Source organism: Natator depressus, chromosome 9, assembly GCF_965152275.1.
Source record: "Natator depressus isolate rNatDep1 chromosome 9, rNatDep2.hap1, whole genome shotgun sequence".
Classification (NCBI taxonomy): Eukaryota; Metazoa; Chordata; order Testudines; family Cheloniidae; genus Natator; species Natator depressus.
Window position 1 is genome coordinate 24,873,038 of NC_134242.1, and position 24,071 is coordinate 24,897,108.

The 24,071-nt window shown below is 41.3% G+C and overlaps 1 protein-coding gene across 5 annotated transcripts in view; it reads right to left on the reverse strand.

The window, feature by feature from the left end:
• MME (membrane metalloendopeptidase) overlaps window positions 1-24,071 on the reverse strand; it is a 67,157-nt gene that overhangs the window by 17,676 nt on the left and 25,410 nt on the right. For all 5 annotated transcript variants that reach the window (XM_074963744.1, XM_074963742.1, XM_074963741.1 and 2 more), the window contains exons 11-17: window positions 23,078-23,214; window positions 22,883-22,976; window positions 19,784-19,912; window positions 16,338-16,436; window positions 11,963-12,043; window positions 10,745-10,848; window positions 7,321-7,379 (exon numbers count right to left, since the gene is read on the reverse strand). In XM_074963744.1, coding sequence (XP_074819845.1) covers window positions 7,321-7,379; window positions 10,745-10,848; window positions 11,963-12,043; window positions 16,338-16,436; window positions 19,784-19,912; window positions 22,883-22,976; window positions 23,078-23,214 — 703 coding nt within the window. The remainder of the gene's footprint in view (window positions 1-7,320; window positions 7,380-10,744; window positions 10,849-11,962; window positions 12,044-16,337; window positions 16,437-19,783; window positions 19,913-22,882; window positions 22,977-23,077; window positions 23,215-24,071) is intronic.

A 24,071-nucleotide genomic window follows, 5' to 3' on the forward strand; every position in this document is an offset into this window, starting at 1 on the left:
TCACTGGGGTTCCCCGAAAACGAGGGATTAATTCCCATTGTGAATGGTATGGTTGTGGAACTACAATATAACAAGGGTGAGGAATTAATGGACAATTTTCCCATAGGGAGAATAGATACATTCAGTATTTTGCTATAAAGCCTAGTTTGGCTCAAGTTCTTCCTCCAAATATTGAGGGAGAGGGAATAAGAAAATATTAAAAGACAAAATAAAAAGCCACAGTAATTGTCCATGAACGCTGCCTACTGAGAATAATCAGCAAATTGATTAATCAACACAATTTGTACTGTAGAAGTAATGTCCAAATGCTTTGATGTTAAATATTTTCAGGAAATGCAGTAGAAATGACAAGAAATTAATGATATTGCAGGTACTTTGTGACAACTTAACTATTGGCAAAACCGGGCAATATCAAACAAAGCATCAGCTGATTATATTCCTATGTAGAGGTGTGGCAGAATGCACCCCTATATTCGCACCCTATACCAGTGGTGGGCAACCTGTGGCCTGTCAGGGTAGTCTGCTGGCAAGCCACAAGACAGTTTGTTTACAGTTGCACGGCCATCCACAGCTCCCAGTGGCTGCAGTTCACCGTTCCCGGCCAATGGGAGCTGCGGGAAGCTGGTGTGCTGGCCGCCGCTTCCTGCAGCTCCCGTTGGCCGGGAACAGCGAACTGTGGCCACCTGGAGCTGCGGGAGGCTGTGCAAATGTAAACAAACTTTATGGAGGCCTGCCAGTGGATTACCCTGATGGGCCACGTGTGGCCCACAGGCCACAGGTTGCCCACCACTGCCCTCTACACTATTGTAATAATATTTGTACAAGGTATGCCTTCCGAGGTATCATCTGAAAAAGTATAACTTGCTGATCAGTAATATGGTAAAATGTGTGCAGCAGCATTATGTGTAAAGTTATAAATTTCCCCCTTTATGATATTAACAATACATGTTCAGACTCACATAGCATCAAACTGGTCAAACAGACCTGTCTTGAACAAAGGAGTATGTGTTTGCCTTAATTTGCATTTAAGCTGTAAACAGAGTAATCAAGCAGAAAGGAAGGGAGGAAACAAAAGAAAACCTGTATGTGAGCAAACACAGGTGGAAAAAAAACCAGCAGGGAACATTCTTCCACACAGACTCTTTGGTTCCTGGTTCTCAGCCAGAAATGCTTTTCAAGAGGGGGACTGAAACTCTAAAAGGGAAGGGCAAATAACCCAAAGGCACCTCTCTTTTCTCTCCCTGTCCATCTCACTCTTTGCACCTGAGAAGATAAATGAAGCAGCTGTTGGACTCTGGGGAGGAGTCCTGACAATACTGCTGGAAGCATGTGGTGAGAAACTTTGCTTGGATCTAATATAGATTGTTAAGTTAGGCACTAGACAGTGTTTTATCTTTATTTTTCTTGTAACCATTTCTAATCCTTATACCTCCTCACTTGTACTCATTTAAAATCCATCTCTTTGAATTAATAAGCTTGTTTTATTGTTTTATCTAATCCAGTGTGTTACATTGAAGTGTCTGGCTAATTCCATTTAAGGTGGCAAGTTGTTGTATATTATTCCCTTAAAGGAATAAGGGACTCTAAATACAAGAAAAATGTATCGAACAAACATGAATCTGTTCAGTGTTTTCACTGATCTCACAAAAGCATCTGATACAGTCAGTAGAGAAAGATTATGGATGATCCTCAGAAAACTTGGTTGCTCACCAAAACTGGTAAAGATCATTCGTTTATTTCATGAGGGGATGCAAGGTCAGATACTTTTTCTCACTGACTCCTTTCCCATTTCAAATGGAGTCAAACAAGGCTGTGTCCTTGCCCCTGTGCTGTTCAACCTCTTCTTCACGCAAGTTCTCAACCATGCTACAGATGGGCTCAACAGTGGCATATACATCACATACAGACACGACGGCTCAGACTTCAATCTTACAAGGCTTAAAGCAAAAACAAAAGTAACAGACTGACTAACAAGAGAAGCACTCTTTGTGGATGATTGTGCCCTCCTAGCACACACAGAGGGAGATCTGCATCGCAGATAGCTTCGCTGAAGCATCAAAATTGTTTGGCCTCACAAGCAGCCTGGAGAAAACTGTGATGTTGCACCAATTATCTTCACGGCTCCATGCCATATCCCCTAGCATGTCCATCAGTGGAATCCAACTAAAGCAAGGATTACCTATCTTGGCAGCAACATCTCCCATGATGGATCTCTTGACAAAGGGATCACAAACAGGATAGAGAAAGCTTCTCAGTCATTAGGAAAGCTATGTAGCAAAGTCCTGAAATCCCACAACATAACCCTCTCAACAAAAATAAAACTTTACAATGCTTCTGTGCTCACATCTCTCCTCTATGGCTGTGCAACCTGGACACCGTACAAATGGCATCTCAAACAGCTAGAGGCCTTCCATCTGCAGTCTCTGCAACTCATTACGGGATCGGCTGGCGGGACAAGATTACCAACTTGGAGGTTCTCCAAAAGTCAAAGACCACAAGTATCAAGGCCATACTGATAAAAGCCCAACTACACTGGGTTGGACACATCATTAGGATGTGTGAATATCAACTCCCCAGAAAAATTTTCTATGGATAATTGGCACAAGGACACGGGAATCAAGGCCGCTCCAGAAAGTGCTGCAAGGACAGCATCAAGAACAGCACACACTTTTTGGTGCAATAAAACTGGATGATGTTGAGAAGGCTGTGTTAAATAGAGCAGCATGGCAAGACACAGCACTCAGAGCTTTCCAAGCCTTTGAATAGGACAGAAATAATCGACTGTTAGCTGCAAGGGAAAAGCATCATACTACTGCTGAAGCTACCAAGACGCTCATCAATTACTTTGTCTGCTCGATCTGCTCACAAGCATGCGCGTCATGCTTTGGACTTCAGAGTCACTCCAGAATCCATAAAAAGAAAGAGCATGAAAATGTCATTGTCGAACTGATGGACTCTACACACACACATATTTGGACTGTCCAGGTGAGGGCTGGACAGTACAAAATATACCGTCAGGACTCATGGGTTTTTACTCACCCTCCTATAAGAGCATTGATTCCATGACTCCTGTTACATAACAAAATCCAGACTTAACTAGAGTTACCTGAGGCACTATTAAAGTTATGGGGTACATTCAGAGTGGAGATTTTAAGACTATGTGCAACTCCTGCTGAGCATTGAGAGCCTGTCTGTGCCCTGCTACTCTGCGGGCTCTTAGGCACCTCACTACACCAGCCCTGTGCACACCTGCACAACACAGCTCTAGTCCCTGAAGCACAAAGCTTGCTTCCTTGAGGCACTCCTAGGATGCAAGATACTCCAGAGACGACAGGGGTGGACATGGGTCCACTGCCGCCTTCCCATATATTTGCCAACAGAGACAACTGGCTGCATGGGGGGATCTATGGTGCACCTTCTGAAGGTCTCAAGCAGTGGACTATTCCCAGCATTCCCCCTGCACGCCCAACAGCTTAGGGAGAATTCTCTTTGAGGCAGAGTGCCTCCCAGAGGTCCTGCTGAGGAAATGTGGATCCATATCACCCCAGCCCTTGGCTGTACTGAAGCACCAGGACAGATCCCTAAATTCCCTAAGCACTGTGCTGAAAGCTCTGCTTTAGAAGAAATCTTCTTAAGTGTGTTACTAAGCTATTCAAGCATCAACTTTAAAGATCATGCTGCTTTAATTATAAAGTGACACGCCATAGCTCAAGGATGAGATAGTAAATATGAGCCATAAATTCTTGTCAGTCATTAGCTTCAAGCTTCCAAATTATGACTCCTGTTCCACTGATTACTAAGCAAAAGCTATTTTAAACAAAGCTCTGTGAGCAGATTTTTAGGCTGCATGTTGAAAGGTACTTTCAGAATGTTTATTTGACTTCAACACCCTTGGCCTCATTCTGCAGTCCTTACCCAAGTGCAACTAGTCAGTGAAGTCAATGGAGTGTTGTCTGTGTTAAGCTCTTACTGTAGTCTGTTTGTGGGAGCTCTTGTAGCTAATGATAATTGTGTGGCAGTTTTGCTTTGCCAGCATTTGGCTGATCGTGTACTGCTGGTTTCAATCTGTGTGGTTGGAACTCCATTCCCCCCACGTTTCATGTTCAAAAACCCCTACCGTGTCAAAGGGATGCTCACTTGGTGCAGTGCAAAACTGCAAATTTCACATGATTTTGATTTAAAGACAGAAATTGACTGAGGTTAACTGGAAAAATTTGTGAGCAAACATTATCTGAGTTTCAAGTGGGTGATGAAACCTGAAAACTGGTGCGTTTGGCATGGTTTCACATGTTCATGCAAATATTTCACACAACCCATCTAATCAAATTGCCATGGGCTTCTACATTGACCCTGGCTCTCATTTAGGTGCACCAGGTGTAGGGTGCCTGGAGGCTTCCTCCTACTCCTGTCAATCTTGCCTTCCCTGTGCCAGGGCCAACATTATTGTAGTCCCTGTGCACTAGAGACTACAAACTTCTAGTGCCTCTCTGAGTGCAAGCCCAAAGGTGATGGGGAGTTTTGGGAAAAGGTGGGGCCACATTTGCGGAGCTGCGAACAAGATATAAACTGGCTCAATAAAAACTATGGACCTAGGACTTCAGGACCATTTTGAAATTGTCTAATTTAAAAAAAAAAGAAATATTCCAATCAAACTAGCAACCTTCTTGGAAGTATTGACCTTAGAATTCCAATTCTCTTTCATTCTGGGTCTGATCCTAGACCTTCAAAATCAGTGGGAGCAGGAGCAGGGTTTATATGATCCAAGATGTAACATTAACTTTTGTTTTCTTCTGGGTAGAAAATACATACTCTCAAAATGTTAGCAATGTAAATATGCCCCAGAAAAATGAAAGGAAAACCGCATCCATTCAGCTCAGTGCAGCTGTGCTTACAGAGTGTGCAATGGGAATCACTTTTTGCCATGCAATGAATTGATATATATTCCTAGAATAAAGTTTCAAATTGCAGTTGAACCTCCTGCTGGAGGTGACTATGTTGCAGAAAAGTGACATAATTTTTAACACTAGCAACCTGAGAACCCAGTGGAAGAAACTGCACACCAGTCTGCATGCTGATTTAATACTTAGTTTGAAAATAGAAGTAAGATTGTAATAGAAACAATTTTTTAAATATTAAACAGCCCTGGTTTAACTGCAATGAAACCAAGAGTGTCAAATATTTTCTACAAAGGCTTTCCATATGTAAATCAGTAACACGTTATTTCTTCTTGTGCAACCAATGCAAGATCAGATCCTATAGTTTCTAAACATGGTACAGCTTTGTTTTCATGCAGTAATAAGAATTATATATGGTTTATGGTGTCTCCATAAGGGGTTATAAAGGCCAGAGTCTGTACCTGTGAGTGTCCCTTCTGTCTTGGTGTCGCATATGAAGCAAAATACTACACAGGGGCACCAAGATGAAAAAAGCAGAAATAACAGATGCTTGAATTGAAATAGACACAAGGGGCCAGGTCCTCTGCTGCACCCACCTAGCACAGCAGACTGAAGGGACTATTAGGGGGATAGTTATATGTGCCCCAGCCCCAACACAGGTTAGAGCAGGCTGGGGCTGCTCTAACTTGCCCTAGTTGCCTATGGCCCCCAGGGTGCCCCACCCATCCCCTTCCCTGTCTTCTTCCTAGTCCTTTCTGCTCCTGACATGCCTTAGCCCTCTTGCACCAGGAGTCATGGAAGGAAAGCAGAAATGCTGACTACACCTGCTCTGCACCCACTTCGGCTTCTTCCTTGCCAGGGGCAATCTCCAGCAGGGGCCCTGTGAGCAGTTTCTTGAATAGTGTAAAAGGAGAAGATCTTCCATTTGAGAATTGAACAAATACATAATAGTAAGGAAGCACCCAGCAGGGTTGGGAAATTAGGAGTTCTGGCTTCGGCACTGATCTCTGGTTGACTGAGGGAAAGCCCCTTCAACTGCCTGAGCTTCAAATTTCTCTAAATTTCTCTAAAATGAGGATAATAATACTTACTGCACCTATGGTATATGCACATTTGAGATCTTTGGATGAAAGTGTCTGCTTTGATGCAAAGTATGTTATTGTTATATAGAAGGGGGAACCTCAGAGGTTTCTCTCACTATTACTATATTCTTTTCTTCAGCCAAAGCCTATTTTTCCATATTCATAAAAATAATTTATCATCTTTTTATTGTTTCTCTTCTATTTCCAAATCATATATAACCAAAGGCAGGCCTGATACGCTGATACTACAAGGTTTCTAGCTATACCCAAAAGTATTGCTAAAGCTATTTGATGATTATTGTGTCTTCTTCTCTTCTTTAAGCTGTTTTTGTGCTGAGTTTAATCTGCCAGGTTGACATTTTCGTTTTTTCCAGTACAAAGGAAACCAGAATTAAAGAGAGATGAAGCATGTGACAGACCAGGAGTTTCAGGTCATCTGATGGATGACATGTGCTTAACAGAAATAGGAACCAAGGAGCCCCCAGACTTCACAAGATTTTACAGAGCAGTACTTTATAGAATGTGCCGTGTTGTAGGTTTAAGATAAAAAAATGACAAATGCCAGCTGAGCCTATTGCAGTGGAAACAGATTTCCTTACAGGCTAAAGTTAGTTACACTCGTATTTCAAGATGATTTAACATGGGGCCATCTTCTGTTACCTTGCCAAAAGGACATTTCTCTGAGAGTAGCCCCGTTGATTTAGATGAGAATACTCCCAGGGGAAGGTACCCCCATGAACGCAAGGGCAGGAGATTTATGGCCCATAAAAAGGACATGAAAAGGGATGTTAAGGGATTGTAAGGAATACATTCAGTAAGTTCATGCTTCCATTATTCACCTGGATGAAATTCACTGTCCCAACTAAAGCTAGAGTAAATAGGCTTTGTGTGAAGGAGCTATGGAGAAGGTGTAAGGAACAGAATCCACCTCTAATCTACAGACAGAACCCTGGGCAGCTCAGGCCACTGCTTCTTCTCTCAGGCCAGTACAGTTACTGAAACTCCTGGGCATCCCCTAGGCAAGGTTTGTGGTCACTGTAATCTTTGACCCCTAGGCCACACCTCTTTCGCTTCCACAGCTGAACTCCAAGCTCCCTTCCCTGCTGGCTTATGCAGAAATGGTCCACTTCCCAGTTCTTCCATGTACAGAAGATGTGGAGTCCCCATCCGTGAGTGAGAGCCCCACAATCACCTAATCCCTAAGTAATGAAACCTCTGTCGATCTGCTACACTGAGGGCCTTCTGCAGTCCATATGCTACTGGGTGCATATCACTTTCAGGGCTTTAAAACAAATAACCAGGCCATTAAAGAACTGTACCTTCAGTATGCTAGTAAACCTTACCTATCTGATTCCTGGTTGCAGAATAAAAGGCATTGACGACAGCAGCCCCACTTATCCACCTACAGAAAACACACAAGAAGTCTAGTTAGAAATGCAATTCTTAACAGCAAGCTCAATGGGGCATGGGAACAGACCAGGAAAGTGACCCTCTCCTTCACCTGTTACTGAAAATATTTAGATTTCCTTTTACTGGCACTAGAAGATTTCGCTGGCAAAATTTCAAACACAAAAAAACATAATTAATCCAGATTGCCTATCTTCAAGTAGTGAGACACACCAGCATAGATTATTGTGATTTCAAAGTATTTATGATTAATTAAATTTGTGTTTACAGTCTTATATGTCAATGTTTTCAGGATCGATCATCAGCTATAAGTCCAGAAATCTAGATAGCAGACTTGAGTCTGTGGTCATTATACAGGGATGTGAGGCCCACACAGGTCTAGAACCCAGTTCTGTAGAGCTACTAGGCAGCTAGCCACTCCAGGCTGTCACCCAGCAGCAGCAGCTATAATTGACTTGTGCTCCATTTCCCACAGCGCATGGAAAGTTTTGCCTCAAGTGTTTGACAGACAGCAGCCCCATGGCTCCTAATTGGCTCCCTTACCTATATAAACGCAAGGGGCATTCCAGGGAGTGCCTAGGCAACAGTGTGATTCTTCTGTGGCTGCCATGACTGGTCCTGCTCCTTGCTGTTGAATTCCTGGCTTGTCCTCAGATTGATTAGGACTTCACTGCCTGACTCAGACTCTGACCCTTGGTATTAACCCTGCCTTGGATCTGACTATGAACTCCCCTGCCACTCCCAGTCTTGGGTTTGTCCCTACTCTGACCCTTGGCCCTGATTGACCTCACTGGAATCCTAACAGGGCTTTCTTCCAGTGAAACTGATAAGAATTGTACCTCCATAAGACCACAGCACTGAACCCTTATTTACTACTTGATGGGTGGTTAGTGGGGAGAAAGGAGAATGTATTCTTTGGGAATGACAGACTTCATTTCTCCCATTGTAACTAACCTAAGAGGTACCTCTCTAAGTTAACACTTAATGAATACAAGGATACATGCTGCTGCTTTTGTGTTAGCGTGATTTTTATTCTCTTCTAAACAGACTGTGTTTTTAATTCTGCTTGAGTCTTACCCCGCTTGGGAGTTTCCTGCTGACCATCCCAGAGACATAAAACAACCTTCAACCTTTAACAAGATGTACTGAAAGAAGGGTGCCTGGAGCCTACTCTGGTCAGGATTCTTGGTCAAAGGGGCACAAACTAGAGTCCCCTCCAAGAAGGTGTATCCCATGCAAAGCTGCAGTCCGATGGATGCATAGGGAATACCTAGTGACCAGGGACAAAAACCAAGTGTAACGTGGTAAGATGACAGGCTGAAAAAGATTACCTGTAGTCTGTTGGACTCTGCCAAAACTGAGCTAAAAACTATAAATCAGCTACAAAGATAAACTGAACAAACCCACTTCTGCAGCTCTTACTTATGAGAATAGTCTTGCATTTTTGGTCGGTGATCCATTCTGGTCATCATCCCCTCTCTGCTTGGGTCCTGTAAGTGGCTAAAGTAGCCAAAAAAGTGGGCAGTGCTGGCAGGGGAGGGATGTGGCCAGGACAACCAGGGACTGGGCTGATACAGCACATGCTTGTTTCAGCCTTTGAGTGGAAAGTAAAGCTGCCCTCCCCCGTGGATGCTAGCCACCCTCTTCAACTGATGAATCCTCACCCCATTTTGCCATGGGTTTTGGTGGAACAGTCCTTGTATGCCAGCAAGGGGTAGATCCGGTCACAAGTATATTATCTCACAATAGGTGAGACAACAGAGACTTTAATGATGCATTAAGACAGTTTCTCTAAATCAGAAACCACAGAGTAAAATTTACAAAGAACATGAGAAACTGTGCTCTGGTCTGAAACAAGAAGCAGCATTAGCTAGTGAATCACAGCCTTTGAACCCCTCCACGACAGGTAAGTTCTTTCCATTCTGGCACTGGTCAATACTGAACATTTTCTCAAAAGATGGACAAAGTTTTTAAAAAGCTAAAGGCTGAAAAATAAAATTGTAGCTTTGAGATATGCTAGTGACAGCAGAGTTTAGCTGAGCCCAGACAAGAGAACTGGGTAATAGGACAGTCTATTGTAAAAGCAGAGTGTAAATGAAATTATAACAAGAGAAGTAGGTAATAGAGCACTGCAAGGGAGCCAGCTGGAGAGAGGGATGTGCACAAATTTAGTCGTTAGCTGCACTCATACAGTTGCACAGATGTCAATGCTTAGATCAATTGCTTTTAGTCTATAGTAGTTACATTCTATGTCATTAAATTAAATGACCTAAGTGAAGTATCATAGTAATATTTCAGGTTGGAAGGAGGCCCCCGTGACCATTTAGGGCGTTTAGCTTTTTTATATTAGCTTCTCTACCTCTAAGGGTATGTCTACAGTACAAGCACGACAGTGGGACAACAGCAGCGCGGCAGCTACACCACACTGTAGCGTAGGCACTTACTGTAGTGATGGAAGTGGGTTTTCCATTGCTGTAGCAAATCCAGCCCCTTGAGAGGCAGTAGCTAAGCTAAGCTAAGCATCACTGGAAGAATTCTTTCTTTGACCTAATGATGTCTACGTTGGGGCTTAGGTAAGCTTCACTACATCTCTCAGGGGTGTTAATTTTTCGTACCCCGTGAGCAACGTTGCTAGGTCAACCTAAGTTTTAGGTGTAGACCAGACTTGAAGTGTTTGCCTAACTCCTTTTTGTGACTTCTTATCTTATAAGATTTGCAAAAAATGTGTACAGTAATTAAGAGCCATTTCCTGCATAGCTAGGTAGACAAACTTCCCATTGATTTCACTGTGCTTCACAGCCGGATCGTATTTATAAGATAAATGTATACATGATGGATTGCATTTGTAATATAACTGCATTATGTTTCAGTTATTCCAGTATCATTCTCAACTCAGTACCTCACAAGCTCAAGCTCCCAAAAAACTCACCAATATACATGCTGCATTCTTTTATATTACCTAAATAAATGTAATCACCTTTCTTGTTTTGATAAACACTCGGACACCGATCTTTCCTGAATTCAGATCTATCTTCAAACACCAATTAATGAGAGAACATCTGGAGACCGTAGATCCCTGGTAACATCTGTGCTGATTTAGGGTGAACAAGCAAGTCAAAGTGCTAATGCTCTGCTTTCAGTGTGTGCAGGAAATGTTAGTACACTGCTCACATAGTGTGGAGAAATGTGCACATTGCTCAGCAATGGTAGCAAACATCTATGGCCATGTGGAACTGAGCCCTGGTGAAAAGAGGAGTGCTGGGGAGGAGTGTGGCCAATCCCAGGTGCTTACCTGAAAGCCAGTTATGTCTTACTTTAAACACACGTGATAAACAATACACAGACATTTAAAATACATACTGTTCCTTGTCCACCTTTTCTCTGAGCTTCTTCAGCCGCTTCCTTTGGCTAAATAGCAAACTTTGAATGATGTTCTCAAAGTACTCGTCCTCTTTGTAGTTCAGCTTAAAAAAGGAGAAATAAAAGAAAAATGATATTGCAGGTTTGTTACTTGACTGCTACCGAAGAGGGACTGGATTTAAAAAGTCCATTTCGAGCATGGTACTCAGAGTGATGAATTTCCTATGAAAATTTCTAAGCTGCAAAAGCAGATCTTGGTTTGCAGTGCTCTGTAACATCATTCCCTGGGTATCACAACTACATCAGCACCAGGATATACGCTAATGTAATGTTGCAGTGCAGTGTACCCCAAAGGATCATTATTTGCCACCACTATTTCGTATTTGTAGATTTAGGGCTGGATTCTGCCATCATTACTTGGAGTGAGTAGTGCCTTATTCTAGGAATCACCTAATTCAAATCAATGGTGCTACTTCCCAGGAGTATGCATGTCAGAATCAGGCCAGTAGGTTATTTTAAGAAGATATTCTGATTTTTTTTATGTCTCTCCATTCTTTTTTAGCTTTAAAAATATTAACAGCACTTTGGACTCCTACCCCACCTTCTATCTGAGGATCTCAACATGCTTTACATACTTTAATGAAAGTAACTCATGATATCCCTGCAAGGCAGGAGAGAATTATGAGCCACACTTTGCAGATGGACAAACTGAGATACAGTTTACACTAGGTGACTTGCAGAAGGTCACAAATGAAGGGCCAAATTCAACCCTGATATGGGCACAACTTCTTTGAATTCCATGAAACTGAAGTCACTTAAAGCAGGACTGTTTAATTCACACATAGTCAGTAGAAATACTGGGCCTGATTCTCCATTGCACTACTCCAATTTTATGCTGATATAATGCCATTGGAATCTGCACTTATGCACCATCCCCTGGGCATGTCTTGGCCTATACCAGCAGCAAATTATACCACTACCCATGCTGGATCAATCATCTGTGCCACACTGCATATCGGGGGGAGGAGGGCAGATGTGCAGAACCTAAACTCCACCCACTCCCTGACTCCTGCTCCCCTGAATTCAAGATCCAGGTAGCCCATGTGGAGGTGAAATCTTACGCCTTATATCCCTGCATAGGCGTGTAGTACAATCACAGAATAGTTCTTAAGAGCCTTTGCTAATCATTGTTTGCATGATGACTTTATGGATACTTACATCTTGGTATTCATTATTCAGTTTATTATTATCCGTTATGATATCATCTGGATAGCCGATCCTCTCTGTAATTGCTGCAGCCTAAAGGACATAATAATATTTAAATGGGTTTGCTATTACATGCCAATCCAAATACAGCTATACCTTCAAGATGATCAGATACTAGTAATGTACCAGATGTTTACAGGCACCTATTTGGAAATACCTGTGTAGGAGCCTTCAGTCTCATTGTACAGAGTTTTTGTTGAGGTATTTTTTTTTCTTTTCTTTTATGGATTTTAAGGATTGTAAAGTCCTATGGTTAATTACTTTATGACTCTAAAAGAATTAAAAAAATGTGTCCCATTCAACAGAAATACTATCATATGCTTTTTCTATAAACCTGTATGCTAGAGCCGGACCCCATATCTCAGCAGCAGTTTCAAATGCAATACTTATTTCAGTGAATGGAAGGTTATCCCAACATATCTGATATTTCTACAAGACAGAAATTAAATTAATAATTTTAATTTGTGTAACTTCAACACAAGGCAGGCAAAATAGTCTTGTTAATATTTGCAGGGATAAGTACATTATATGGAGAGATGGGATCAAACTGAAATCCTGAATCTGAACAAATCCCAGCTTTTGAAGACAGGAATTTTCAGAATCTGAATCTGGATCCAAATTTTAGAGCAGGCTTCTACATCTACCATTGACTGAACCAAACCCCTGTATTTGAACACCCCTGTATGTTGAGGGGTTTGTTTGAAATCCAGATCCAATCTTTTCAGTCCAGACCATTCAATGTCCATTACTTTGTGTAACTGATCAGTGTTTTTTATTTGATGACACGGACAGAAGTTATAAAAATCCTCATGATAGTAAAGGCCTCCTTGGCAATCCTTTCTCATATTTTCAAAATATAAATGCCACAGTGAATTTAACTGTTAAACCGTTAACTGATATGTCTGTAAGTAATGCTCTGACTGGCTATGCACACAAATAAGCAATATAAATAACTCATCTCAGTACATTTGGGAATCTTAAGGCTTGTCTACACTTACGGGGGATCGATGAGCGGCGATCGATGTATTGCGGTCGATTTAGTGGGTCTAGTGAAGACCCGCTAAATTAACCAGAGATTGCTCTCCCGTCGACTCCTGTACTCCAGATCGAGAAGAATAGGGGCAGTCAACGGGAGAGCATCTCCTGTCGACATCGCATAGTGTGGACCCCGCGGTAAGTAGGTCTAAGCTACGTTGCTTTGAGTTACGCTATTCACGTAACTCAAATTGTGTAGCTTAGATCGAATTTCCCCTATAGTGTAAACAAGGCCTAATACTAATTAGTCTGAAATGTAATGATTTGAGTCAAAGGCTCATCCATGTGAATCTGCATAGTCTTGCAAATGTTTCTTAGGCTGGAGAGGCTGAGCACATATCCAGAACTAATTATAGTACAGAGTGTACAATAAGTGCTCAATATACTACCTTGCTTAAAATACCATTCTTGGACTCAACCTACTGCATTGTTGAATTGTTGATATAGATTATAACTAACTATTCTCTACGACCATGGATGTACATAAATATAATATCGTATAATTGCATCTACATTGCATAAGCATGTAATGAAAGACACTAACATAAAGCAAAATGTGCAGGGGAGCATGGTTAAACTCATTGGGGAACATTAACTTTGAACTTCCTGACTGTAATGTTGCAATAATGACATTATTTTATATGTTGCAGAATCTAGAAAAACAACAATACATTTCACAGGAATTTTTCAAAAAAATTAATGGGTTTTTCCAAATTTTGAAAAAATACAATTGTCAAAAAAATTGACCAGCTCGATACTAGGTAGAAAAATCCCACCATTTTCAGGGTTTTCTTTTAAAAAAAATTAGAGAAAGAATTTGATGAAAAATGTCATTAAAATACTCAAAATTGGGAAAATTTCAACCAGCTCTAGAATATTGTTGATAAATGCAAAGTAATGCACATACTCCCAACTATGCATACAAAATGATGGGGTCTAAATTAGCTATTACCACTCAAGGAGATCTTGGAGTCACTCTGAGTAGTTCTCTGAAAACACCTGCTCAATGTGGAGCAGCAGTCAAAAATGCTAACAGAATGTTAGGAACCATTAGGTTTCAGAGTAGCAGCCGTGTTACTCTGTATTTGCAAAAAGAAAAGGAGGACTTGTGGCACCTTAGAGACTAACCAATTTATTTGAGCATAAGCTTTCGTGAGCTACAGGAAGTGAGCTGTAGCTCGCGAAAGCTTATGCTCAAATAAATTTGTTAGTCTCTAAGGTGCCACGAGTACTCCTTTTCTTTTTAGGAACCATTAGGAAAGAGATAGATAAGACAGAAAATATCAGAACACCACTGTATAAATCCATGGTACACCCACACCTTGAATACAGTGGGCAGTTCTGGTCAGCCCATTTAAAAATAGATCTATTAGAATTAGAAAAGGTGCAGAGAAGGGCGACAAAAACAATTGGGGGGGATGGAACAGCTTCCATCTGAGGAGAGATTAGAAAGACTGGGACTGTTCAGCTTAGAAAAGAGTCAACTAAGGGGGGATATGATAGAAATCTATAAAATCTTGACTGGTGGGGAGAAAATGACTAGGGAAGTGTTATTTACCCCTTCACATACCCTAAGAACTAGGCTCACCCAAGGAAATTAAAAGGCACTAGGTCTAAAACCAACATAAGTGTCAGGAATTAGGAACTGCAGCAGAGCTAGTCTCCAAGCAGCCTCATCAGTACAGCTGACCTGCAGAAGCCTGCCTGATTAGCGACACCACCTGATTGGCTGCTGAGGCCAGAAGGCTGACTTTTAAGCCAGCCAGCAGCAGCAGCAACTTGCTGGCTTCTCAGTGATCATACTGTCCTACCCGCCTCCCCCATATGCCTGCTCCTGCCTTCCACCCAGCCTCGCTTCTGTCCTGACCATGCCTTGAACCCCTCCTTGCCTGCTGCCCTGCTTGATCCAGTTCCTGACCTTGTTTGATCCTAGGCTCTGGCTCCTGACTATGGACTCCAGCTTGAACCTTGTATCTGATACTCAGTGTCTGCCTTCTGGTTTGACCCTTGGCTCCCGATGACTGACTATGGCTCAGACTCTGGCCACTAGGCTAGGCTGCCCTCATCTCAGTCTGCCGACAATAAGGATGTACTTTTTCACACAATGCACAGTCAACCTATGGAACTTGTTGCCAGGAGTTGTTGTGAAGGCCAAAAGTATAACTGGGCTCAAAAAAGAATTACCTAAGTTCATGGACGATCAGTCCATCAATGGGTATTAGCCAAGATAGTCAGGGATGCAACACAATGCTCTAGGTGACCCTAAATATCGGACTGCCAGAAGCTGGGACTGGACAATGGGATGGATCACTCTGAAGCATCTGGCACCAGCCACTGTTGGAAGATAGGATATTGGGCTAGGTGGACCACTGATCTGATCACTATGGCCATTCTTATGTTCTTATTAGAAATCATCCCATTTGGTTATCTCCCCTGCAAAAGAAGGATGGTCTCCTACAGTATGTTGTCTAGTGTTTAATTCAGCCTAGTTTTAAACGTCTAAAGCAACAGGACTTTATCTCTGCCCTTAGAAGACTGTTCTACAGATCTCGCTGTCCAGGAGTTTTTCACAATATTCAGCCTAAATGTTTCCCTTCTTAATTCCATCCCATTACTCCTACAGTCATTTTAGCTCAGTGAATTACCTTAAATCATTCCTTTCCATTTTGGTCTTTATAACTGTCTACAAATATTGTATTTGAAAGGGTGTCTACTCCCTTTGTCCCTGCTCAGCCCAGTGATTCTCAACCTTTTCTATACATGGATTTCCTGTTCCATGCCAGGATCCCCCAATGTAACTAGGACTTAACTGAGACCCCCTTCTATTCAGTAATATGGGAAAGGCAGGGTGGTTGTGACTGCTGCCCCCAGTTAAAAACCCATGGATTAGTCGAACCATGCATATTTATCTCTTTTAACCTTTCCTCATCAGTCATTCCCAGTCAATCTGAAAACTGCTAATGTAGCATGTGGAGCTTTAAAAACTATGATTATATGTGTGATTGGTACACTTTTAAGGTCTGGAAAAACTCCGTGTGGTAGAGTCTGAGTCTTATCAGTTGTAGCTGTGTTGACTGGAAACAGACCCTCAGAATGAAATAGGGTTGGATAAAGTTCATAAACAAGGGATCTCCATATTGTACTAACTTGATTGCTGTTATTCTGATCTAACTAAAGTAACAGTAGATAAATGCAATGGTATGACTGTCTGATTAGATTTTTTGGGTCAATTTAAGTTACCACTCTCTACAATAGGGTTATAAAACAAATCAAAACTTGTTTTTTCACTTACTTTTTGTTCTGCTTTCTTTTTGGTTTCTGCATCCATCCAGGTGAGTTCATCTAACGTTGTTATAAAAACCTCACGGATTTGTGTAATCATTTCTTGAACCTGGGAAAAGCCATCAGAATACAGTAAGACCACCCTGTCATTTTTCCCTAAATCATCATCTGTTTTGTACATTCTTGTTGTTACTCAAATGGCATATTAATTGAGCAACAAACAAACAAAATCTTAAGGCCAATTTTATCAGAAAGCAAAGTTTCCAAGTGGAAAGTGTTAATTATAACAATTACCTTTGTTATTTAAAGAATCAAAAATTAAAAGTGGCTATTACTTATTGCAGCAATAATTATTTGGGAAGATGTTATGGTCAGTGATCCTAAAGAATGTATGATTAGACAATAACCCTGTAATAACCACAAAGGAAAAATCATGTATTTTCACATCATTAGCCATAATAAAATACTGTTTTAAATAACTAAATTCACCCTCCTTTCATTGAGAAAATATACCTTACAAAATCATTTTACTTAAATATTTAATTCATCAATTTATTTTAATTAAGTTGATTTAAAAGAGTTGGTTTTCAGAAAAGGTAATCAAATTCAGTGCCTCGCTCTGTAACCTTCTCTGCTTTATGATATTGCCAGCTGCAGTTTGCCTAAACTGTAGATTGCCTAATCTTCACTGACATCCACTCTTAGCGTCATTTGCTAATTGCTTGTTTTACTGTCCTGGAAAAGGTACATAATCCCATCACCACAGATTGCTGACATGGGTGCTTTCCAGCGTATTGCTGAGTAGCATTTTCTTCACTGTTCTTAACCCAACCTGAACATGTGAATGTGGGAAATAACATTTTATGCTTTTGCAATTAGTGTTCCCTCTGTACTGGATGAGGGAACTAAATCTATTTGCTTAGAAACATTAGCAGAGTAGTACTGCATGATGATATACTGTGTAATGTTTGTCAGATAACTCAAAGATTCTCTTGAACTGATAAGCTTGCTTTTCCTTTTCCTGATCTAGCCCTTGGTAGCCATTAGCATGGGAATGAAACAAAGCTACTATATTTTCAAGGAACAAGTTCTGACACTGGATGAATGAGTGATGCAGCTCCCATTTATGTCAGTTGGAGCAGCTGCAAGCATGCCAAGGCAGAATTTGCCCTGGGCATCTGCAATGGAATGAAATGAATATCAGCAATAATTGGCAGGTTTCAGAGTAGCAGCCATGTTAGTCTGTATTCGCAAAAAGAAAAGGAGTACTTGTGGCACCTTAGAGACTAACCAATTTATTTGAGCATAAGCTTTCGTGAGCTACAGCCCACTTCATCGGATGCATAAAAGTGGAAAATGCAGTGAGGATGTTTTTATACACAGAGATCATGAAAAAATGGGTGTTTATCACTTCAAAAGGTTTTCTCTCCCCCCACCCCACTCTCCTGCTGGTAATAGCTTATCTAAAGTGATCACTCTCCTTACAATGTGTATGATAATCAAGGTGGGCCATTTCCAGCACAAATCCAGGTTTTCTCTCCCCCCACCCCACTCTCCTGCTGGTAATAGCTCATCTAAAGTGATCACTCTCCTTACAATGTGTATGATAATCAAGGTGGGCCATTTCCAGCAAAAATCCAGGGTTTAACAAGACCATCCTGGCCACTATGGATGTAGAAGCCCTCTACACCAACATTCCACACAAAGATGGACTACAAGCCATCAGGAACACTATCCCCGATAATGTCACAGCAAACCTGGTGGCTGAACTTTGTGACTTTGTCCTCACCCATAACTATTTCACATTTGGAAACAATGTATACCTTCAAATCAGCGGCACATGGCCCCGCAGTATGCCAACATTTTTATGGCTGACTTAGAACAACGCGTCCTCAGCTCTCGTCCCCTAATACCCCTACTCTACTTGCGCTATATTGATGACATCTTCATCATCTGGACCCATGGAAAAGAAGCCCTTGAAGAATTCCACCATGATTTCAACAATTTCCATCCCACCATCAACCTCAGCCTGGACCAGTCCACACAAGAGATCCACTTCCTGGACACTACAATGCTAATAAACGATGGTCACATAAACACCACCCTATACCGGAAACCGACTGACCGCTATTCCTACCTACATGCCTCCACCTTTCACCCAGACCACACCACACGGTCCATTGTCTACAGCCAAGCTCTACGATACAACCGCATTTGCTCCAACCCCTCAGACAGAGACAAACACCTACAAGATCTCTATCAAGCATTTTTACAACTACAATACCCACCTGCTGAAGTGAAGAAACAGATTGACAGAGCCAGAAGAGTACCCAGAAGTCACCTACTACAGGACAGGCCTAACAAAGAAAATAACAGAACGCTACTAGCCATCACCTTCAGCCCCCAACTAAAACCTCTCCAAAGCATTATCAAGGATCTACAACCTATCCTGAAGGACGACCCATCACGCTCACAAATCTTGGGAGACAGGCCAGTCCTTGCCTACAGACAGCCCCCCAACCTGAAGCAAATACTTACCAGCAACTACATACCACACAACAGAAGCACTAACCCAGGAACCTATCCTTGCAACAAAGCCCATTGCCAACTGTGCCCACATATCTATTCAGGGGACACCATCACAGGGCCTAATAACATCAGCCACACTATCAGAGGCTTGTTCACCTGCACATCTACCAATGTGATATATGCCATCATGTGCAAGCAATGCCCCTCTGCCATGTACATTGGTCAAACTGGACAGTCTCTACGTAAAAGAATAAATGGACACAAATCAGATGTCAAGAATTATAACATTCATAAACCAGTCGGAGAACACTTCAATCTCTCTGGTCACGCGATTACAGACATGAAAGTTGTGATATTACAACAGAAAAACTTCAAAACCAGACTCCAGCGAGAGACTGCTGAATTGGAATTCATTTGCAAATTGGATACAATTAACTTAGGCTTGAATAGAGACTGGGAGTGGCTAAGTCATTATGCAAGGTAACCTGTTTTTTCCTACCTCCCCCCTCCCCCGTTCCTCAGACGTTCTTGTTAAACCCTGGATTTGTGCTGGAAATGGCCCACTTTGATTATCATACACATTGTAAGGAGAGTGATCACTTTAGATAAGCTATTACCAGCAGGAGAGTGGGGTGGGGGGAGAGAAAACCTTTTGAAGTGATAAACACCCATTTTTTCATGATCTGTGTGTATAAAAACATCCTCACTGCATTTTCCACTTTCATGCATCTGATGAAGTGAGCTGTAGCTCACGAAAGCTTATGCTCAAATAAATTGGTTAGTCTCTAAGGTGCCACAAGTACTCCTTTTCTTTTAGCAATAATTGGGTTTCTACAACTCTAATATGAAGCCAATTTCTATTAAATCTTCATCTACGAAACTTAACCACTTGGATGGTGAACAAGTTAAGTGAACTGAAAACATTACCACATGTTTACTATCTCCAGAAAATGCTTCCTCTACATACAGTCGTCCCACTGCGTTCTCCATATTGCCATTGACATAGTTTGCACAGCGCCGCCAAACAGCTGTTTCTGATGTTGTGCCATAAAGTGCCTGTTAAACATAAACATTAGATAAAGGAATGACATCTGAGTCAACATAAACAGAAGGAGAATGGTGGCTGATTGCCAGACTATGAGTTTTGGAGGAGTCTAATCTACCTCACTGACTACATTTAATTATCATTCGTGTTAGTGGGGATGAGGGGTACTCTCTAAATTGAACACCGATTTGAGCAAACATACGGGAGTCACTGGCAACATTTCCTATCCCTCCAGCAGCCATGGAAGGGAGTGGGGGAAGAAAAACACCCCTAATAGCCACAAAGGGGAGAGATAAGGAAGGTGTTGCTGCACATTGCTGCTCTGGTGCCTATATTTGAACTGCAACCCCGTGCTCCACTAAGGGCCACTGTGAGGGCAAATTCACACCCAGAGGAGGAAGGTTGAGCTTTCCACCACAGCCCTGCCAGCAGCTCCATAAGAGTGCCACTGGTGGTATCTGAGCAGGGGATCCACCTAGTCAATACCCCAGATACATAGGCTATACCACCTTTCCAGCGAGAGCCACACATTTTGGGGGCAGCCCTGACTGTTTGAAGGGAGGCTGTTGGTATCTTGTACTATCAATGTACATGTTGCAAAGATTTTGTCATGATATTTCATTAATAAATGATGATGCAGAGATGTTGATGTGATGGTGTGACATCACAAAACGATTACAATGTTAGGGAGTCACACCGTGATTATCTGGTGGCTCCCTGGAGCTCTGTTCAGTGAGGAAAGAGTTATCCTTCTCTTTAAGATTGTAGATCTGGGACTTCATGTATTAAGAGCTACATAGTTGTTGCACTTTGCACTGAATTAATGATAGTGAAAAGGAAAACTGCTGATATTTCCTTTCACCCCAACAAATACATGAAGAATTAGGAGGAGAGGAAACGGCTTCAGTGGGACACAATATAGAACTGTCTACGACAGGCTTCCCTGAAGACCTTGCATTGTTGCAGCTTTTCCATGACTCTTACATGATTCAACACTGCCACTGAATAGAATTGAAAATTCCCCTATTTCTAATTTTGCTTCCTTTTTCACACACAGACACACACGTGTACCCTGCATCAGGGGAAATATGCACGTAATACAATACTGGCACAGTATGCTGGGACTGATTCACTTTAACCACAAAAAGCAGCAGACACAGCAAAAATAAATGGAAAAAAAATTATGCTGTCATGTTATGGTTGAGATTTTTTACTCAGAAATCAGGGGGCTAGAGTCAGTAGGTCAGCCAAGCTGTGCTCAGCACAAGTCCAATGGGAGACCATAAAAGTGACCTCGGTGCTGCTCAATCTTACACGAGCTGCCCACAAACCAAAGCGGAGTGAGAGTTGTTGCTGCAGCTGTTGCTCAGGTGCCCCCTTATACCTGGCCACACGCCACATACATGGCTAGAATAGCCAGGAGAGAGATTACGGTGCTCTTTGTTGCTCAGGGATTCTCCTACACCTGCGGAATCCTCAGGAAGCGGCTATTAAGTCTGTTTTGCCTCACCAGCGTGGCGCAATGAACTGGTGAATCTGGCCCTGGAAATCCAAAATTATGTTTCCTACAACAATGGAAACTCATCCGCTCTGCATGTGATTATCAATGGTGCTAAACTACAATGCATTAATATAGATTCATGTGTGTAAGGTGACCATAATGGGTCTATTAGAAACCATACCACTAACTTTCATTATTTTATCGTGCATAAACTCTTAATTACAGTGTTCCATTAATATAGCTTTTAACATTTAACTTCTGTTTTTTAAAGAATAATAATAATAGAAAAAAGAAGGTGCCAGTGACTTTCTTTAAAGGAAATAACTATACCCACAGTTGTACAGTCACTTCAACTCCAAGTGCTATGCATCACCATACTAATGAGCATGCCATTTTCACTGTCTTTCCAAGTCTCTCAATAACAGATCTGTTGGAGGGGCAACAACTGTGATGGTGCAACCTGACAGTTTGGCCTCAGGGAACAGAATGGAACTCCAGTGAGCTAGGGTCATAGTCCTGCCTTTGTAGCAGATGCAGGTTTATTTGAATATGCAGTCTAGCAATCTGCCAGGCTCCTTCTGCTGAGATTCTAAAAAGTGGTGGCAACAGGTTTGATGGCCTTTTTGCTAGGGTTCTGGCATCTTCACTTGCAAATTTCAAGCATTCTGTCTCCAGCTCCAGAACATGTGAAATTTTAAATCAATAACTGACTGAATGGTCAAATCTTCAGAGAAAAATGCTCAGGGTGAATCGGGGAAAGGATCTTAACGTGGTTATGTTAGGGAGGTAGATTAACTACAGTGATGGGAGAACCCCTCCCGTCACTGTAATGAGTGTTTACACTGACATGCTACAGCATTTTAAGTGTAGACACAGTCGGTACTTGGCATCTTGCAGGTTTGTGCCATTAATGACCGCAATATTGGGCCCATAATGTTTGGCTATGGGTAGGGTGACCAGACAGCAAGTGTGAAAAATCGGGACAAGGGATTGGGGGTAATAGGAGCCTATATAAGAAAAAGACCCAAAAATCGGGACTGTCCCTACAGAATCGGGACATCTGGTCACCCTAGCTATGGGTCATGATACTGTAAGGTGCTGAAAAGCTTGCAGCAAGTCAATAGGAGTCAAGGAGCCATAAAATATTAAATATTACTAAATACTAATATTATTAAAATATTACTGTACTGCCATAAAACTGATCATGCATTCACTTGATTGACTCAGATTCAGAATAACACAGAGACATACCTTAGAACAATATGCTTCCCACCCGCTTTCCAAGTATCAAGGATATATCATATAAATTATAAACGCACTCCAGCAGGAGCATCAGCAAACATCTACAGCTTTGTGTGTTGCAAAGTTCAAAATGTATTAAAAAATGTATATCGTGTAGCTGGTTCTCGGAAAACATTTACCTTTAGTGGGCGTTAAAAAGTCATATTTAAAATTTAAAAAGAGAGATGAATTTCTGCACCTTACGAAAAGCATTCCTTGTGTCCTTGTAGTTACGGCTTAGACTGTTTACAAGATCCATTACGTATCGCCAAATCATGTAATTTTGAATGTCTCTGTGTAATAAAACAATAATAATAAGCTGGTGATGTTTCTAGGCTTTTGGAACTTATTGGCAATAAAATGCAAATTTTAAAAACATACCTGACATACCTACCTGGAAGTATATTTATTAAGAATAGGCTTTAGTTTGGTCAGATATTCTGGAGCATAAACAACCACATCTTCTGCATTCTCAACATTAATTTTCACAGTTGACATTATATTATTTATGAATTCTGACCAGTTGAATTGCTGGAAAAAACATGCATTTTAGGGATAAGTATTAAATAAGATTAAAATAATGTGATTGTTACCCATTTCTTTTTGGGATTCGACTATGTTTGAGTGAAACAAATGTTTCAGTTAATCTTTAGTTTTCCTAATAGTGACACTACTGTAACTGGAGCTATCATGGTAATACTTGATTTTGGAGGATCTGAAATGATATTACTCCAGGCTGACAATTACTGTGCAGGATATGGAATTTGTTGTTTTTTTAAAGTACAGTGAGTTAAATGGTTATGGTACTATAAAATAAATCTGGAAAAGTGGAAATGATACTTTATGCAGCTTCAGGAGCTCTTTTCTTTTCTAATTTCTAGTCAAAAGTTTTTAAATTAATAATTCACTGAGAACCTTATTTTCATTTACTCTAAGGCCCCTCTGTATTGCTTTGGGAGTGTAATAGCATATATACTAAGGCCTTGGTATATATGATAATCTGGTCCTGTACTTTCATATGCACTAAGGTCCTGATACACAGCACAGTGAAATCAATAAGATGTATTCCAGTGGGCTTTGGAACATACCCCAAATCCTTTTACTCTTGCTCCCCAGCCTGTCATATTTTCACTAAAACAAGATACTTGAAAAGGATATGTTTGAAAGCAACACTGTTTTCAGTGTAAAGACGCAGTTAAATCTCAGATCAAGGTTAGTGCTTGTCTTTGGAGACCACATTATAATATCAGTAAATTAAACAATGCCTTTGTATTTACACGGAGAGTGTACAAGGAGACCAAGGCAGGCTACAATAAAAAAAAAAGTCAATGTGAATGGCAGGTACACACCTGCATAAAAGCAAACTGTTTGGACACATCTCTGAATGA